General features: G+C 37.5%; 1 protein-coding gene across 2 annotated transcripts in view; it reads left to right on the top strand.

Annotated features, from left to right (window-relative positions):
- CNOT6L (CCR4-NOT transcription complex subunit 6 like) overlaps positions 1 to 19,349 on the top strand; it is a 74,422-nt gene extending 55,073 nt beyond the window's left edge. For both annotated transcript variants that reach the window (XM_060187911.1, XM_060187912.1), the window contains exons 9-12: positions 4,843 to 4,994; positions 6,877 to 7,104; positions 9,120 to 9,319; positions 12,344 to 19,349. In XM_060187911.1, coding sequence (XP_060043894.1) covers positions 4,843 to 4,994; positions 6,877 to 7,104; positions 9,120 to 9,319; positions 12,344 to 12,556 — 793 coding nt within the window. In that variant the 3' untranslated portion in view covers positions 12,557 to 19,349. The remainder of the gene's footprint in view (positions 1 to 4,842; positions 4,995 to 6,876; positions 7,105 to 9,119; positions 9,320 to 12,343) is intronic.
- Positions 19,350 to 20,926: the final 1,577 nt, after the last annotated feature.

Raw genomic sequence — 20,926 nt, 5'->3', positions numbered from 1 at the left:
TTTTTAAAAAATTATCTTTATTAGATAGAGACAGCCAGAAATTAAGATGGAAGTAGGAGATAGAAGGGAGAGAGACACCTGCAGTCCTGCTTCACCACTCCACTAAGCTTTCCCCTTGCAGCTGGGGATCTGGGGCTCGAACCCAGGTCCTTGTGCATTGTAACCTGTACTCAACCATGTGTGCCACCACCTGGCCCTCTTAACTCTTTTTGCCCAATTACATGGACCCAGTAAGACAAAGACCTGGAGTGTTATACAAAAGATTACCAAACCCTTGTTATCATTAGGTAATTGTCCAGTGCCACACTACTTGTAATATAACACAAGGTATATTACCCTCCACTTATTTTTTCCCCATTCAGAATGGAGTGATAATATACAAAGAAAAGATCATTTAGAAACCATGTGGTTCTTCTGTAGCTATAAAATCTTGGATATGAGTCATTCTTTCAGCCCTATCTGTGTATATTTCTATATTAGCTTGTTAAGGTAATTTCCTTAGTTTCCAAAACTTAGAAAATCTAGAGATAGTTGTGAAAAAGTACTTCAGTTATTTTCTAAATTTAGTCTTTCATTCTTCAAAAAAAAAAAGGGGTTGATAATTTCTAATCTTCATTGATGACACTTCTGCCTTCATGGAAAATAGTGAAATAGTAGTAGGGGAGATAGCATAGTAGCTATGCAAAAAGACTTAACGCCTGAGCATCCAAGAGCCCAGGTTAAATCCCCTACACTACCATTGGCCAGAGCAGAACAGGGCTGTGGAAAAAAGTAATGGAAAAAAATTGTAAATAGCAAAAAATGGAAAAGTAGAACTATTTTTAGTAAAGTGTAATTTTTTTTTTACATCCAGAACACTGCTCAGCTTTGGTTTATGTTGGTACGAGAGATTGAACCTGGGACTTGGAGCCTCAGGCGTCAGTCTTTTTGCATAACCATTATACTACCTACCTAAGCCCTGAATTATTTTCGAGAGGTTAATGGTTTACAGTACAGTTATTGGCACATAGGTACAGTTTCCTGTTTTGTCATATGGTGTCTGCAAAACAACCTCATCTCCAGCTTAGGCCCTTTTCCATCATCATTTATTAGAGCCTCAAAGGCCTCCTTCTCCCTACTCTTTCTTTTCTCTGTCCTCTTTTTCCAGATTCCTTTGCTTTGGTGCAATACACCAAACCCAGTATTAAGTTTTACTTCGTGTTTCCCTTTCTGTTCAAGTTCTGCCCATCAGTGAGATCATCCCATATTCGATCCCATTGAGTTGTTTCTGACTTAACTCAATGATTCCTTCAAGCACCATCTAAAATGAGGTGAACGTGACATTTTTGATAGCTGAGTAGCTATCAAATGTTCTATTCTGCACATATGCTACAACTCTTTTAAACATTTTTTTTCTTTATTATTGCATAGAGACAGAAATTGAGAAGGGGAGAGGGAGATAGAGGAGAGAGACAGAGATACCTTGCAGCCCTGCTTCACCATTTATGAAGCTTTCCCTCAGCAGGTGGGGACCAGGGGCTTGAACCTGGGTGTCCTTGTGCACTGTAATGTGAGCGCTTAACCAGGTGCGCAACCACCAGCCCCCGATATGCTACAACTTTCTTATCCACCCATCTATTGTTGGACATCTAGATTCTTTCCAAGTTTGGGCTAATACAAATTGTGCTGCTGTGACCATAGGTATATACAGATCCCTTTGGATGAGTATGTTTGTATCCCTCGGAGAGGAATTTCTGGGTCATAGGGCAGGTCCATTTTTAGCCTTGTGAGTTCTCCAGACTGCTCTCCACAGTGCTTGGACCAATTTACATTACCACCAGCAGTGTAAAAGGGTTCCTTTACTCCTAGCACTTTTCCATTGTTGGTTGTTACTGTTCTTTCTGATATATGACATTTTCATAAGAGTGAATTGTTAACACTGTGGTTTTTATTTTTTAAATTTTAACCAGCACACCGCTCAGCTCTGGTATATAGTGGTGCTGGGCAATGACCCTGGGATCTCTAATCCCTCAGGCATGACAGTGTGTTGGACAATTCACTGTGCTATCTACCATCCCTGTACAATCATTTCTTACACATCACGATAAAGGAAGACCAGGATATAGATTCATCAATACTCAGATAATTGGTGTACACAAGATAAATACATCATACTGTAGGGTTTTTTATATACCCTTGTGGCATTATATTCAGAAAGCACTTGAAAGATACTTTTTGGTTGTTAAGAACATAATTTTTCTTGGGTTGTTCGATGTACAAAGGTGCCAGAAAACAGAAGTTCCAAGAAGTTTCAATTTATAAAATTCATAATGTATACGTTTTGTTTGTGTGCAAAAAATATTACAGTTAAGTTTTGAGACAAAAATTTGATTTTTTTTTTTTTTGCCATATTTTCTCTTGTTAACTTCAGTTAGTACAAATTGTATATTGAGTTTAGATACAATTTGAAGAAATCCAGAATGGAAAGAAATGGAGATAAAAGCAGACCTGGACACTATATTTTGTTTCTAGTGTTTGCAATTCTGATTTGATTTGCTTTGCTTTGTCTTAAATTGAGAAAGGGAAAGATGAGAACAGTTTTAGAGCTGTCTTTGTTACACTGTGAAAGGACAGTCACTTGCAGGATTGGCAAGTAAATTGCCATGGTGAATAGTCATTGCTATATTGCCTCCTATTTATAACTTGTTTTCAGTTTCAGAAGTACCAGGTCAAGTCAGATCCTTGCTTTTTAGCTTCTGTATTGTTAGAGGTAGTTTTGGGCTTAAGAAGAAGGCACTTACAGTTTACAATGTCATTCCAAAATAATTTCTTGCAATTTTTTCTCTGGTTTGTTCAGTTATTTCTCTGCCATATGCAGTGATTGCACTTAGAATTTAATTGTTGTTAAAAAATTGATGTTTTTGGTGCCCCCCCCCGTTATTGGGGTAATGATGGTTTACAATCAACAGTAAAATACAGTAGTTTGTATATATGTAACATTTCTGTTTTCTACATAACAATTCAACCCCCTCAAGGTTTTCTTTTGCTATCATGTTCCAGGATCTGAAACACCCCCCCCCCCCCCCCGTCTTTTACTTGGTTGGTGCAATACACCAAAGATTTTTGGTTTCTAATATTAATTTTTGACCTTAATTTAACGCTGAATATAAAAGTTTTGCTTTGGACACAGTTCTTAACATTTCTCATGGGTTTTAATGATTCCACCTAACTTCAGAGATTTCTTACAGGGCAAAAATAAGCAAGGATGTGAAACTATCTCAGAAAATAAAACAGTTGTGCAGAGTAGTGTGTGAATATCCACTCCCCTTCTTTTTTCTATTTCTTTCTTTTTTCTTGCCTCAAGGGTTATCGCCTGGGCTCGGTGCCTGCATTACAAATCCACTGCTCTGAAGGCCATTTTCCTCATTTTGTTGCCCTTGTTGTAGTTCTTATTGTTATTGATGTCATTGCTGTTGGATAGGATAGAAATAAAGAGAGGAGGAGGGGGAAGATGGGGAGAGAAAGAAAGACACAGGCAGACCTGCTTCATCGCTTGTGAAGCGACCCTCTGTAGGTGGGGAACTGGGGGCTCAAACGGATCCTTACGCCGGGCCGGTGCCTGCACTTTGCGATATGTGCACTTAACCCGTTGCGCTACCACCCAGCCTCTGTTGTCCTATTTCTAAGTTGACCTTTTTGATGCTGTTATTACTGATATGGACTCAAGAACACATTTTTCAGCATCTTATGTTGAATATAAAATTAAAATCTATTTGGCTTAGATTTAAGAGTGCTGAGATGTGGTTTAGAAAAACTGATTGTTTATTTCTGTATACTAGACTACACACTGCTCCTTTAGCTGGCAAATTATTTTGGTGAGGGTATTATTTTTTTATTGGGGAAATAATTTATAAGATAGGCTTTGTGATGTGTAGTTTTTTTTTTTTTTTAGTCTAGTGCTAGGAGTCTGTAAACCCTACCCATCACCAACTGACGTTTTCCTCCACCAGATTGCTCTGAGTGCCCCTTTTTTTAAAAATATTTATTTATTCCCTTTTGTTGCCCTTGTTTTATTGTTGTAGTTATTATTGTTAATGTCATCATTGTTGGATAATCTGAGTTCCCTTTCTGTCCACATCCACCTTACTGTTTCTGAGTTCTTGGACCTGTTGTGTTGCAGTGTACTTACTTACTTAACTAGGGCACTGCTTAATGTTGACCAGTGGTGTCAGGGATCTGTCTCATTCATGAGTGTTTCACTACCATTGGAGCTCTCTGTTGGCCCACCATTCTTATAGAATGTTTTCTTCTATATACTTATATACACCTGATTTTTAGCTTTATAGTAAAAAAACCAAATGCACAAATTACTGTTTTAGCAAAGGAAGGGTGTATCACTCCCATTTTTTTTGACGAAACTCTTGGTAAGAATGAAACTATATAAAGGATAGGTAGATACCATTCTGTTCTTATCACTAAGTTACTGTTGTGTTTAAATACTAGAAAATCTCAATAGTTTCCACAAATGGGAACAGGCTAATTTTCTCACAAGAAGCCCAGAAATGGCATTTTAGAACTGACTCAGTTACTTCCTCATATATAGTGAATTGACTTCTCTCTCATGTTGCTGTCTATGTGGACAAATGTATAAATGAAGGGGTTTATTCCATCTTTCTAGGTGCTGCTTCCAAGAGAATTCTCAGTGATCAGCTCCCCCCCCTACATGAACTATACCACAGCTGGAAAGATAATGAAAACAAAAGAGAATAGTGTTTGAATCTTATTTTCCCTGTACTTACTGCCTTTTGGAATAGTAGTTCAAGTACCTAATATTGAAATAATTGAAGTCTTGATCTTTTTTAGATTTACATTGGTGCAGAAGCATACAGTAGAATTTAACCAAGTGGCAATGGCTAATTCAGATGGATCCGAAGCTATGCTGAATAGAGTAATGACAAAAGATAATATTGGTGTTGCTGTGGTATTAGAGGTCCACAAAGAATTATTTGGAGCAGGTGAGTGTATTAGAAAATATTTTATTAAAAGGTAACACTAACCCAAGTTTTCCCTTGTCAAACGCAGACTTGGCATTACTTATTTCTATTTTACTTAAAACTAACCTTATACCAGAAGCACCTCTAAAGTCTAATTTGTGGTGGTGCCAGGGATTTGGACCGTTAGTGACTTTGGCTTGAAAGATTTTTTTTTTTTTGCCTGTTAACTATCTCTCCAACCCTTGGCATTAGTGTATAGTTATTGTTTTTTTTGAGGAAAGTTAGGAGAGATGGCAGTAAAATAGCTATAATTATGTAAAACATTGAAATATTTCTTAGGATATTACCAGGTAATGTGTAGAAGGGAGCATGCCATTAGTTTCAAAAGGTTATTTTAAATAGGAAATGTTTTAGTTAGGTTGAATTTAGAAATTATGATGACTTGGTTCTCTTTTTAGCTATATTTTTAGCTTCTTGAATATGAAATCTTTTTGTCTTTAAGGTTAAGTACTTGACACATATTCTGATTCCTTTGTTATATCCCAGTCATTGTTAGATTAGGAATAGATTCTATTATCTGCCTTGTACTTGGCATTTTAGATTATTTATAGATTCCTTTTAAGTCAGAAACTTGCATAATTTGCATATCCAGGCTGCCTACCTTCTAATGCATACCTTTGTTTATTTAACTATTTTTAAGGCAAGAACCAAGGAAAAAGTTTAAATCAGTCTCACCAGGGGTTTCATTTTACTTTATTTTCCTGTATTTAACAGCTGAGAAAGTTCTGCGAATGAATAGTATCAAACCTCCTTTTCTTATTTTTCATTTTTTTTTTAACTTTTAAAAATTATCTTTATTGGATAGAGACAGCCAGAAATCAAAAGGAAAGATGAGATGGACAGGAAAAGAGACAGAGACGCCTACAGACCTGCTTTCCCTCTGCAGGTGGGGACTGGAGCCTCAAACCTGGGTGCTTGTGTATTGTAACATGTGCACTCAGCCAAGTGCGCCACCTCCCAGCCCCCATTACTCATCAAATTAAGATACGCCAATCAAACATTGATTAAATTATGGAATAATTTCTAATTTGGGCATGTAGAATAGAAATAGTAAACTTCTATAACAGTTTTGCCACCTCCCAGTTTTAACTTTTCTATGTATTTATTTGCTGACCATGTGTGTTTGAGGTAACATTGTTCTGTATCACTGTGTGCTCTCCTCCTCCTCCTATTCTTCCCTCTCATTTTTTAAAAATTGTTTTTAAATATTTTCCTTTTTGTTGCCCTTGTTTTATTGTTGTAGTTATTGATGTTGTCGTTGGATAGGACAGAGAAATGGGGAAGGGGGAAGACGGGGAGAGAAAGATAGACACCTGCAGACTTGCTTCACAAGACACCTGCAGACTTGCTTCACCACTTGTGAAGCAACTCCCCTACAGGTGGGGAACCGCCCGACTCCCATCCGCGTGCCCCCCCCCCCCCCCCAGCACTGTTCAGCTCTGCCTTATGGGTTGAACCTGGCACTTTGGAGCCTCAGGCATGAGAGTCTGTTTACATAACCATTACGTAATCTATCCATCGCCCTTTTATAAGAGTTGAGATATATTTTAGACTCTGTAGACAACATTTTTTTTTTTTTTTATAGACCTCCTTTAATTAAAAGTGTTGAGCCACTGTGAGCCCATGGGCTGTATAAAAACATCTGAGAGGCAATTTAGTCCATGGGCTGCAGTTCACCTCAATCTACAAAGAGTAGTTCTTATTTTTGGATTATCAGAAACTGAACACTAGCTTATATGACATAAATTGGAAGATAAATTAATGGAAAAGAATAAAGTGACTGAGGGTTTGGGGACAAAACATAAATAAAAATATAACTTCTTTTTTTTAATGTTAAATTTAGGTATGAAGCCTATTCATGCTGCAGACAAACAGCTGCTTATAGTGGCAAATGCCCACATGCATTGGGACCCTGAGTATTCTGATGTGAAACTCATCCAGACCATGATGTTTGTCTCAGAAGTTAAAAACATTCTGGAGAAAGCCTCTTGTAGGCCTGGCAGCCCAACTGCAGATCCTAATTCCATCCCGCTGGTGCTATGTGCAGATCTTAACTCATTGCCAGATTCAGGTATTTATAACATTCCCTTATTGGCTTTCCATCCTACTCTTACTCCTAGTTGAAAGGCTTGCTGATTCCCAGTGAGAATTATCCTCACTCATGGAGTATGCCCGTAGGAGTCCCAGGGATAGGCCATAGCATAGTTGAGCAGAGTTTAATAAAACAGCTATTTCCTTTTTTAGGTTTTACAGGGCAAGCTTATTAGTAGAATAGCCTCCCTGGGAGGAGAGGATTAGGAAGAAAGGTGAGGAGAGGCTCCCACAAAGAAACAGGAGGGTGTCCTCAAGGGAGGTGCCTGCTTTGGATAAAAACTGGGGCCTTTATAAAGAGCTATTATCAAAGAACCCATTAAAGTAATTATTCTCTGTTAAGGGACAGAGAATAATTACTTACAGCAGTTTGCCAGTAGGGGAGTTGAGGACCCTTTATCTCACCTTACCCCCCTGTAAGGGACTGTGGTGGGAGCAATAAGAACTTGGGAGAAGTAGTTGTAAGGGGTGGGTTATGCAGGAAGACCAGTGGGCTCAAGGGAGCCCAGAGAATATATCCCTACTAACTCTACTGTTCTCTGATCTACCTGTGCTTGCTATTAAGCAAATACAACTAGAGGGAGAAATTTGGCTTACAAATGATGCAAGGTCAGCCAGTCTCCTGAGGGACAAAGTGCAGTGAAGTGTGATCAAAGGTATCACATCATAGTATTAGCACAGCTATCTATTTAGTTGAATGCTGATAATTTCAGTGCATTCATAAAATTAGTAGCTATTTAGGTACAAAGGAATAACATAACTAGCATTCCACATTGTTTCTTGAATTCTCCTAAACAATCTTATATTCTAAAACAATTTAAAAATCTTTCTGTTCTTAAAGACCATGAAGCTTAACCACCGCCCAGCCCCCTAGCTTCATGGTGAAGCGCACATAGTAAGAAGCACAAGAATCCCAGTTTGAGCCCTTGGCTTCCCACCTGCGGGTCTGCAGGTGTGTCTCTTCCTCTGTACCTTCCCTTCTTTTCCCCTCCCCTGTCAATTTCTGTCCAATTAAAAAAAAAAAAAGAATGGCTGTCAGGAGCAGTGGATTCATAGTGCTCTCAGAGAGCCCCAGTGATAACCCTATAATCAAAAACATGAAGCTATAAATCATCTTTGCTTTTTTGCCTCAGTATGTAGATGTAAAAATCATTCTTATACAGAAGTTTGAGTTCATTATCAAGCTTCTCTATCACCCTAACCAAGTCTTGCCTTTCTTAGTTGCTCTCAAATACATTTCTTCACATCTCATTTTAAGCCATTGAGCTATTATTTGGCAACATAGCATAGTGATCTGACTCTGGAGTCAGAATATCAGGGTTAGACACTGGTTTCACCACCTTTGAGCTGTAATATTTGTGACTGTTACTCATAATTATTCACATCATAGAATTGTTTGTGAGGTTCAAGTGGGTAAAACAATTAAAATAGCACTTGGCAGATAGATAATAAATGCTAGGCAAATGATAGCTCCTTTTCAACTACTCACAAATCTTGATACTACATCCATCATTTACTCAAAATATGCCGCTATTTTTTAGTCACAAAGACAAATCAGTGACTTTTTTCCATATTAAGTGGGCTTGAATGCTTCTTCTTTTCAGAAAGTGCTTTAGATTTACCTGTTTTTGACCAAGTAGTATACCTGTAGCATATCACATTCATTTTAGTGTTAAACCGAAAACATTCTCACTATCTTAAAATGGCCTTAGGAATAATTTCAAATATGAAGAACCTTTAAGAAAAGTGGGTATTCTGGGTGCTCCAGATACACTACTCTGAAATAGACTAATATCCTTCAGTTTGACCAAATCATACGAGATTGTTGATACTTGATTTTCGGGGGTGGGGTGGATGTGGTGGAAGGAAACAAGACAGTTTTCATATGACCCAATGTAATGAAACCACTGAATCTGGTGCATCTGCTTCAAGGTTAGATTTGGGTTGTGAAGTTTTGTATAAGGTCTAAATGGTAGTGTTTCTTCATTTTACTAGGTGTTGTGGAATATTTAAGCAGTGGAGGAGTAGCTGACAACCACAAAGACTTTAAGGAACTAAGATACAACGAGTGTCTTATGAATTTCAGCTGCAATGGAAAGAATGGAAGCTCAGAAGGGAGAATCACACATGGCTTCCAACTGAAGAGCGCCTATGAAAACTTGATGCCTTACACCAATTACACCTTTGATTTCAAAGTGAGTAGCAGCCACTAGGCTGGAAAATTTGTTTTTAATAGACACGAGACAAGAAATATGTATATGTACTCTTGGGGAAAAATTTTTAAGACTTTCAGAATATTTTGGCTTAGTTTGTACTTAAACGTAAGGAAGCTTATTTTTTAGTGATTCTTACTGTTGACTGGAGAATTCTTTTCACACTTCATTTGTTTACATTTCAAATTATACTGGTCATAGCAATATTAATATAGTTGATTTTGACTTGTTAATGACATTCCTGATTTTTAGCAAGGCTTTGTTAGATGTGGGACGGGCTCAAACCTGGTTGCTTGCACTTGGTAATGTGTGCATTCAACGGAGTGTAATAAATTATCAGAGAGGTAAGTGTGGGAAATAGACTGACTAGATAAGATGGATGGGATGAGATTGTGGACTAGAATGGAAAAAGCATTTCCAGAGAACAAACTTAAGGCCACCTAACTACATATAATTGAAATTTCATTCCAAATATTGGATAGTAAATTTGTGATTTGATACAAGGCATTTCACATAATTAGCGACAAGTCAGTAGCGAAGGCAGTCTTAAAAAGGATAGGGAACATCAAATACAAGATGCCATGTAAGGGGCTGGAAGGTGGGAAACTTGATTGTTCAGACTTTATACACAGCTCCATAAACTTTTATTTTTATTTTTTATTTTAAAATTTCTTTATTGGAGAATTAATGTTTTATATTCAACAGTAAATACAATAGTTTGTACATACATGCATAACATTTTCCAGTTTTCCATATAACAATACAACCCCCACTAAGTCCTCTGTCATCCTTCTTGGATCTGTATTCTCCCCACCCACCCACTCCAGAGTCTTTTACTTTGGTGCAGTATGCCAATTCCTGTTCAGGTTCTACTTGTGTTTTCTTTTCTGATCTTGTTTTTCAACTTCTGCCTGAGCATAAACATTTTTTCCCTTAGTATTTGAGCAGTTCATAGCCAAGTAGAGTTTTATACTATGAAGTACATACTTAAAGTGTTCTTATTTAATAAGGCAGAGGAAATTTGAGAGGGGAATGGGTGATAGAGGGAAAGATACCTGAAATACTGCTTCATGACTTATAAAACATACTCTGCAGGTTGGGAAGCAGGGGCTTGAACTCAGATCCTTGAGCATGGTAATGTGTGTGCTCAACTGGGTGCACCACCACCCAGCTCCACAAAATACTTCTATATTCCAAAGTTTTACACTTTTCAACCAAGAAAATAGTTACATGTGATGTCTCCTATAAAGTCGTACTTTCTTGGAGTGTTTGACTTTTTTGAAGGCATATCTTTGCAAAGGATCTATAGCTCTAGCAGCTGATATACCTAATGAAAATCTAGTAGTGAAAAAAATACAGAAGGTTTTATTCCATGTAAGTAGTGAGAATATTTAGTTTGTGTTTGTAATTCAAGCAAAGAGTAATTTCATAAAGAAAAGTAAAACTACCCTGACCACATTAACTCTTTTCCAAAATGTAAACTATATCACTATCATTTCTTGATTACTTGGACTTGGAATACTAATAGAAGAAAGTCCTTTTCTGTATTTAAATAAGTTCTGTAATTTGTGGTAAAGTAATATTAGAAAAGGCCCTCTTCCTCAAAAGAGCAGCTATTTTGTAGTTTTGGTCTTGGTCATGTCAAAATCAGCATAGTGAGGTATTTAAAAAAAATTCATATTATAAAATTTTCTTTAAAGTTTTTAATTTCACTGTAGAATCATTTAAAACATTAGCTTGAACTCATTGCCAATAGGCACTCAGAGGTTTGAACTCACTCTTGGAATTGGATAAGAAATTTTACTCTACCCTTACACACAATCTGGAACAAGAAAAATATACTTTGAAATTTATAGATAGTACAAATCATCTACCTGAGATGTTGACTGACTTTTATTAAGGTGTTATGGAGCTTGGAATCCAGATTTGCTGTATACTAAGATTTGTGAAAATGAGTATTCTGAACTAAGGTATCAATTTATTGTATTTGGTATGCTTTGGATTGCAAATCTGAAGACAGAACCTAGGGCTAGCAAATCTGAAAATAAGCATTACTGGTTTTGCTCAAATGTGTTTGATATCTTGAAATACAAATATTTAAAAATAATGTTAATTGGAGTTAGGCAGTAGTGAAGTAGGTTAAGCACAGGTGGCACAAAGTGCAAGGACTGGCATAAGGATCCCAGTTCAAGGCCCCAGCTCCCCACCTGTAGGGGAGTTGCTTCATAGCAGTGAAGCAGGTCTGCAGGTGTCTTTCTCTCCCCCTCTGTCTTCCCTCTCTTGATTTCTCTCTGTCCTGTCCAACGACGACATCAATAATAACTACAACAAAACAACACAGGCAACAAAAGGGAATAAATAAATATTTAAAAAATAATTATCATGAAAAAGAATTTGAATCATATATTTACATATGTACTTAACAAAATTCTTATTCTGCTAACTTGTAGCTGTGATTTTTTTTTTAATTTAGTGTCTTTATTTATTGGATAGAGACAGCCAGAAATGGACAGGGAAAGGGGGTGATAGAGGGAGGGAGACACCTGCAACAGTGCTTCACCACTTGGAAAGCTTTCCCCATGCAGTTGGGGATCAAGTGCTGAAACATGGGTCCTTGTGCATTAAGATGTGCGCTCAATCAGATAGATGCACCACCACCTGGCCCCAACAATGTTATTTCTATGTTTATACTGTTAGATTTGAGTTTGTTGATTTTACATTGCAAATTCTAAAGATGAATAGACATAATTTGTTGTTTAGCTTCTTTTTTGTACTTAGGCTCGAATTGCAAGGCTTTATGATTTAAATAGGGTACTGTTTCTGTTATGCTACCTTTATTTCATGCAATACCCATTGAGCCCTCCTTGACCTGTTAAGACAACAGGTACCAGAAGTATAAGTTGTTTAATTATTTAATTATTTGGCAAGTTACGATTGTTTTTATCTTGAATTTCTTTTTTCTAAGCATTTACTTCCTCCCTTCCCCAACCCCCAATCTCTTTCCAGGGCGTGATTGACTACATTTTCTATTCCAAGACTCATATGAACGTGCTTGGTGTCATGGGGCCTTTAGATCCTCAATGGCTGGCTGAGAACAACATCACTGGGTGTCCACACCCTCACATCCCTTCAGACCACTTCTCACTGTTAACACAACTTGAACTCCACCCTCCACTCCTGCCTCTTGTCAATGGTGTTCACTTGCCTAATCGGAGGTAGTGGAGTACTGCCCCGCAAAGACGGGGATCTGTTGCTATGGACCTGTACAGTTGTAAATCAGAGTATGTAGGAGTGAAGTATGGCCATCCTTAAGCTGCTTCTTCAGGTTCCTTTCATTATGTGTTTGCTATAAGATTTTGTACATTTGTGTGCATACTGGTATCATTTGGCACTAGGGCTGGAACCAAAGTATTACTCTTCCCAGACTTTTAATTTCATGTTTTTAAATTAGACCCTCTCCGTTATATTTGAAGTCAACATTCATAATTGAAAATCACCCACTTGAGGCCCAACAGTAGTGTATGTTTCTCAAAATGAACATTTTCAAGTGATTTCAAGTGAGCCAACCATTTTTGTAAAAGACAATTTTTAAAAACTCTTTAAGATTTTAAACTGAGTGGTGGCATACCTTGAAGGAAAAACTTTCTTGAATTTTGTTTTCCATTGTAACAAAATTTTTGCATCCCCAAGTTATTTGCACATTAACAAAGCACTTAAATTTGCTAGATTTGTACATAGACTATGATATAGCCTCTAGCCTTAGTAAGAAAAATTGAGGAATCAAAGAAGGTTGCACAAGATGCTTTCAAAATCAAGCATTTAACAGCACATGGGTTTGTTGGGCAATTGCTTTGTTGGTTTTGTTTTGTTTTTGGAAGAATCACTCTATTTTTGCCTTCTCCCCCATTAGTTATTATCTTATTTAGAAGTATTAATTCTACGTCAGTCTCCAGTTTATTTATAGGGTAACCAGGTAATTTCCACTGCCACACATCTTGAAAATAGAATTTGGTATATTTTAGGATGCCCACAAACTTTGTGTCCAGTATTTTTCATTATCTCCATCTGCCTTGCTGTGCTGGAAAAACAGATACTTTATGTCCTATATTTTTGCTATTATGGTCAAATGTTTAGTGAAAGAAAAGGCCCTAATCAAAGTTTTGGGGGTGGGGGTGGGAAACTATACAAATTTTCATTTATTTCTAAAGTAGGTCAGGTGGTTTTGTGTTTTTTTTTTTGAGGAGACAATGTAAGGGTTTGGGGGAATGGGAGAACAGGGATTAGTTGACAACCTTGGATAACTTTTCCTGATTCTAGTTGCCAAATGGCCATTCTATGCTTTTAATCTTTCAGTTGTCTGTCAGGGTTGAGTTAAGAAGCTACTGGTTTATTCCCAACTGATGATGCTCTTTAAATATGTTGGAATTCTTTTTTTGCCCAGGCGAGGGGCCACTTGAAAATCTGACTTGAGGCATATCAATTTCTGGGGGAAAAATTGGTTGGCTGCTTGATGTTAATTATGACACAGTAACAGGAAAAGGTTGTGTCTGTGTTGTTTTTCTTTATTCTGCTTTTTTGCTGCTATAAGAGTTTTCTGAAATTTATATTTTAAACTTTTCATGCACTTTACTGTTTCTAGTCTCAAAATGTGATATTTTTAATAAACAAGAAATTTTCCATTATGTGAATGAAATTTTAAAAGAAAATAGCCTATATTTGTGTCTCAGTAATATATAAAATACAGGTCAAATTTAAATTATTTAATTAGTTTTAAGTATATACAATTTTTCTCCTCAAACCTGACATGTTAGGCTGTTTATTAGTCTTAATTGATACACTTCCTTTGGTCATTTTATACTAATTTTCCATAGTGAATTAATCAGGCTATATAAGATACTTCCCCTGAATGGTAATTTTAATGGGAAGAGGGTGGTGGGATGATGTGATATCGGAGAGGATTGCATCAGAAGGATTCTGTAAAGCCTAAACTCCTTTTTAAAGTGCCTAGTGATAGAGGCGTTTTGTCATCTACTATAGTTGGAATGTCACTGTAGCTGAGTGAAGTTGGATGTAAATAAAAGTCTTTTAAAACACATTCAAGTTTCAGAGTAAATAAAAGACAACCCTTAAGATGACAGATTTTCCTCAATGTGCAGGTATCCCTTCTTATATACCTCAAGCATTCAACATCTAGCCATGCAAATTGATTACCTGAAGCATAGTACTGGAAAGTAGAATAGCATGAAAAACTTAATTTTGTGGACATCACCTTTTTTTCCCCTCTTTTAAAAAAATAATCAGCTACTGTATGCTTTATTTTAAATCTTTTGTTTTAGGTGGGTTTTCTGCTCTGGAGGTATATGCACTAACAAAACATTTTCCTCCTTTCATATACGCATGTTAATTAGCAGTGTGAGCAATATTTCCTACCATACTTCACTCCCAATATTTTTTGAGATGTTTGTATAAAATGGAATTTAAAGTTCACTTATGATTGTATATGAACCACAGAGGAGCCCATTTATTAATAAAAACTTTTTAATAGTTAAATGTAGAGGGAAAAAATAAAAAAAATTGGGAAACATTGTAAACAGCTTAAGTTTATTTTGTGTATGATTGAGGCACTCTGTTGCAAGAAGGTGTGTACTTGGGTTCTCTCTGCTTCCAAATGCACTCTTTCACACCATTATCCTGTGTATTTTTATGTGGTTTTAGTAAATGTTGGTAGTAGCTCTGTTGAAGTAGGTAATTGCGTTATGTTTTGAGTGGCGCACACACTTGGGGCATGGTAACCCAACTTTCATGTGCACGGTTTCCCCTTAACCTAACTGCCCAAATTTCACACACCCTTCACCCCTTGTTCCCTTTGTAAAAGGAGTGGTATCTGTTTTGAGCTGCCAATTCAGATGATCAGAAATGCTGCTCTCCTCAGTATTGTTAAACCGCATGCCATTTGGAACTTTGGCAGTGAGAAGCCAAAATGAAGAGGTGAATGACATATGGTCTATATATTCAACGAAAGTAAATGTTTATGCTCATATGCTTTCTAGTTCTCAGAATAAGCTAATAAGCTTTATACCAGGGGCTGCTGCATATTACCTGAAGGTGAAAATTTGGGCATTTTTAGAGTGATGTTACTTTTTACTGTTAAATATGATTTCTGATATTTGTCTTAAGAACTGGATTGTTCTTTAAATTTATTAACAGTGTTTAAGGAAGGGAAAATTGTACTGTTGGCCATTACAGCAGTCTTAGAAGTGCATGTCAACTCACCCGCTCTCTCAGGCATCAGTATCCACCTCATAGCTTTATACATTTTTGATGGGGAATATTGCAGCATCCTCAGGACTGACATCTGGGAAAGGCTCAAATCCACTTACTGCTCCTTACTTGTAACTTTAAAATATTGTGCCTGGTGTCAACTTTTAAGCAACAGCACTGCCTAAAAGCAAGCAGAGAACAGAACCCCAGCACCATTCTATAGGCAACTTTTTAGAATTCAGATGTAGTACATCTGTTTAAGATTTATGATGTTTTATGTAAAGAATTTTGTACAATGTAGCTGAGTATTTTCGTTTTCTTTGATGTAAGGCGTGTGAACGTTCCTTTGAATATCTCATGTTAAAGTCAGGTATGGCACAATGGGTTCTGAGACCAGCTTTTCCTCCCTCCCATTTGCCTTGCTCCAAGCTCTTTTCAGATTGCTTTTCTGATATTCATAGGCAGATACTTAATTCTTACTAATAAGCATCCTGTGTGAATGTATTAAAGAAGCCACTGGGTTTAGTGTTGTAGTTTGCAGAAATATAAAGCTTCATCTCTTATCCCTGTTTGGTCTTTAAAAGTTATATATTAAGTTACAGAGAAGCAAGGGAAAGTTAAAAGCTCATCACTTGATTCTACTGTGGGTTGGTCACATCAGAATCGAGGATGTGGCACACTCAACTTGCCACATAAACATACTGTGTTCCATTTTAAATGTTTTCTCCTAAGTATGTATTATTCAATAGGTAAACAATCATATTTACATTTCTAAGTTTCCGAAAATCAACGCCATCCATACTTTAAAATCAAATAGTGAGGAGTAGAGAAAGCACAAGAAAGGACAGATTAAGTGGGTATAAAATGGGTAATTTGATAGAACCATGGGCATAAGGTTTGTCACTCCTAACACAAGGCTGCTTTAAATCAGTAGAAATAGACAGCACCCCAATACTTGTTATTAAGGTCTTACATTTAGAGTGTATGAGGGATTTTACTAGTTTTGTAAAGTGAGTGCACTGACTGATCAGTAGCTTTGGCCCCCAGAAACACCAGATTTTCTCATACAGTTGCCAGGCCATGAGAATGGTTTTATAGCAAGCTAAAACTTAACGGTTCATTTAAAAAATACTTGACATTTAAATTTTGACCAAAAAGTTAACCTCACATTTGTATTCTTCTCCACCTCCCCTCCCCTTAACACAACCATCTTCCTGATATATTCCTGATTTGCTTTAGCTTTTTCCTTTTGAATTGTATCATGCTTGTTAAAACTTTGGGAATTTTCTAAGGAGGAAAACTAGAATATTTTCAAAACCAAGAACTTAAGGTTTGCTTTGTAGACACATGAGGACTTTTATACTTAGGATTGCTTTGTGTGATTTGAACTTTAATAGCATCATGGCCACCAAAATTTGAATTCAAAATTATGGAAGTGAAAACATCTTTAACTGGCATATTTACCAAAGTTGTGATATGTTTAAAAGCAGGATGTTAAAAGCATTTTTATTTTGTAGAATGATCTGCATATCTTGAAAAAAGCAAAAAAAAAGCCCCAATGTCTATACTACAGGGTATTCTAAAACAAGATTGACAAAAAGAAAATTTTAAAACCTTTTTTTTAAAGGAAGGTATTAAGGGAGAGTAAACCTTTTTCTTTTAACCAAAATTTTCAGTTTTTATGTAAAATTCTGTTAAATCACAAGTCCTACAGCAGGAAATGGTGGGATACTAGGAAAAGCAAGGTTTATTAACCTAGTTAATATTTTCAGTTGATGTTTGTGTCTAGCTAAATTTCAGTTATTCTTGGAACCAAAGGAAAACAAGTATGTTATGATTTTAGTCAACAAACACATGACACTGAAGTAATGGAATGCTTTTACAGTCTCTTTCACCTTCAAAGCATATGAAATGACATTTCTGCCTATTAACATTTTCATGACACATAGCATACACAATAGCATTGTGCTGAAATGAGAAGTGTCATCAGAAATCATATCACGGAAAATGTATCCAAATGCCAAGTGAGATTTTGGCACAGAAGGCATGGTATGTTCAGCTTCAGAAACTTTCAGGAGGCATAGTTTGGTACCTATTAGGTTCCCCCCAACCCCCCATTTAGATAATTTTCCAGCTTGTAAGTCTGTTACTTATTAAGTGTAAGAGTCATGGTGGTAGTACTCTCAGAAGTAGTCCTTGCTCATTTCAGTTTTGTGTTACTTTCTAATATTGATCTGTTAGGACTTTCAAGCTGTCAGTGGTTATATGCATCCCATTTGACTAGGTATCTTAACTCAGTTGGCTCAGTGTTGATGTTAAACAGTGGCTTTGCTTCTTACTGAACAGGCTGTTTCCTGCTACTTACTCCGGTCTTGATACTGTAAGTAATGCAATAGTCTGGGTGTGTGTTCGCTCAGCAACTGTACTGTCCTTTTCTCTGTGATTAACTTGCTAAAAATATATTTCCCTACCTGTGAAATTCCTGGGCGGTGCTCTGCCAACTTTTGGGGGAGGGAGGGATTTGGATAACTTACTGCACACTGGATCTGGAATTGTTCAGTGTTGTCAGTGGCAAGTATCTTAAACACCAGCAGCACTGAGAAGTGCACTGTGGGCATTCGTACAGTTGTCCAAATGCAAAGCAGTTCTTTCATCTAGGAGTAGCTGAGGACTTGAAGTTCTGGAGTGTGGAATATTTCAAGGACAACAAATGTTTTATATTTGGTTCTTGTCTCGAGGGTGAAATGGTGTGGAATGAAATCTTTTTAAAGAGAAAATGTGTATACGGCATTTCTCTGAAAGGGCAAGGTGTTAGTCAAATTCACCATGGATTAATTCATCCCTTTTATATAGTGATTTAAGCATAACACAAGTGTTGCTTACTGTTTGAGACCATCTACCTTTCCATTTGAATAGGGGAGGTTACATATTTTTATCTTGGCTTTAAGTTAATCATTATTTTGCATACATTTGACTTATTCTGTGTGACCTTTGTCTTTGTAATTCTAATATGGTTGGAAAGCAAAGCACATGAGTTTAAAACGGAGTAAGATGTTTTCATTGTCTCCTTGAGTACTTGGTAGATACTACTATTCCGAAACAGATTGTTTTAGGTTGTGTATTTACCTTGCTTTTGTGTCCTAAGGAAACACCAAGCACTAAATCAATTTGTTGTGTTCTAATAATAAATTTAAAATCTTAAGATACTCTTTTTAACTCAAGAGCTTAATGAAGTGCCATGTTATCCTAGCTTACTGGTGTTTAATGTTTAATAGCCTGGTTTTGTGGTGGTCTAATCATTTAATACTGTCATCCCTGGAGAAAGTGATTTCTACTCTTACTGAACACATTCTCTCTGACAAAATCACCAGCTGCTTTATTTTCCTATTTATTAAAAACAGTTGATGAGGTCTGAATCCTGACCAGCTGCTCATCTGAGATGCTTTCACAGTAGACACTGTACAAAATGTGCAAATGAACATTATTGAGTAGTAGTTTTCATTAATGTGAACATTGACTAAACAAAGCAGTCCTGCCTTTTAAACCTTATGGCAGCTCAGAAGGGAGGTGCTTAAGAACCTTAACTACTATGTCAGATGACAATACTTTTTTTCATTTGTGGAGATTGGGTACTGCTCACACATGATGTATAGGGCTAAATATATGCTTGTTTCCTTGCACCTGTGTACTTCCCCATCTCTCTCTCCCTTTCCTTTCCCTGTAGGCAATAAATGGCCATTTTGCAACTGCATACCTTTGTCTTGGTTTTTGCCTCATCTCTGCAATAAACACTTAAGGCAGTGCATCTCAAAGTGATGGAAGGAGTCCAAGTAATTAAAAAACCCACAAATTTAAACATTTTCTGACAAAAACCACACTACTACTTAAATGGTATTTGGCTTTAACTAGATTCACATGTTCATAGTTATAAGCCTTGCTTTGGATGCAGAAATCTAAGCAGAGGGATAGGTGTCACTTCTGAGTAGGAATTTGAGCCATGTTACAATTTGCCGTAATTCATTCCTTGGCCATCCTGGAAGGGTGTTGAGTGACAAGATCCTTGAGTGATGTTGTGAACAGGACTGCTCTGCTGACCTTTGTGGGGCAAGTAGTGGGAGGGAGAGACCAAACCCAAATCGACTTGAACATAGTAAAAGTTTAATATGGGGAGTCGGGTGGTAGTGCAGCGGGTTAAGCGCACATGGCGCAAAGTGCAAGGACTGGAGTAAGGATCCTGGTTCAAGCCCCCCGGCTCCCCACTTGCAGGGGAGTTGCTTCACAAGCGGTGAAGCAGGTCTGCAGGTATCTTTCTCTCCCCCTCTCTGTCTTCCCCTCCTGTCTCGATTTCTGTCTTATCCAACAATGACAGCAGTAACTACAATAACGGCAACAAAAGGGAATAAATAAATGACACAATCTGGCCCATCCTAAAGAGAAGTATCTCACAAATCTGAGTTACTGAAGGAACCACTCAGTGGCTATACCTGGAGAATTTATTCAACGTTCAGGGATCTAGTATGAACAAGGCACTAGGGGACAACAGATAGGCTTTCACTGGCCAAAAACCAGACCAGGTCATTTATGGGGGGGAGCGGTAGAAGGGAGTTGGAGTGTTTTGTTGTTTTCGCCGGGCTTGCTTCATGGGCGGGTAACAGACGACCAGGGACTCATGGTTGAGCTGTATGCAGTATCTCTATTCATGCAGGATGCAGCGCAATCTATACTGAGCTAAGCTAAACTGAACTCTACACTACAATCTTGTCCTTATATACTAGCCCAGTAGGGTGGGAACAGGATGCACGCAGAGAGGGTGGAGAGAAAAGTGACTGGTGAAAATCAGGGTATGACAAGGAGAGGGGGCGGAGCAGGCAAGAATTCTACCATTAAACCACCAATGCCCTGGAGGGAAGATGGTGCTTGTTAACAGGTTATGTAACTAGCATGAAGTGGTTATGTAAATAGAATAGTGTTAAGCAGGGGGGATTAAACTAATGAAACAGAAGGGGTTTTTAGAAGCATACCTACAATTCCCCCTTTCTTTTTAACTAATGGCCATAGTATCAGAATTGTGGGGTGAACCTATATAGAAACCTATATGGTACAGGCGTTTTCAAAAAAACTGGCATAAGACATGGAAAACAAAATAGGCGAGCAGCAATAACCAGTGTGATGCCAAGGGGAACGTTTCTTGCCTCAAAGGCAAGGCCTAGCAGGCGAAAGGGCATTTCTTGCCTCTGGGAGCGCTTCATGCCTCTGGGGGCATCTCTTGCCTCAAAGGGCGTTTCCTGCCTCTGTGGGCATAACCTAATAAGGAGGGAGAGTTTTCTG

This window comes from Erinaceus europaeus, chromosome 3 (genome assembly GCF_950295315.1).
Source record: "Erinaceus europaeus chromosome 3, mEriEur2.1, whole genome shotgun sequence".
Lineage (NCBI taxonomy): Eukaryota > Metazoa > Chordata > Mammalia > Eulipotyphla > Erinaceidae > Erinaceus > Erinaceus europaeus.
This window is presented reverse-complemented; position numbering and strand designations above follow the sequence as displayed.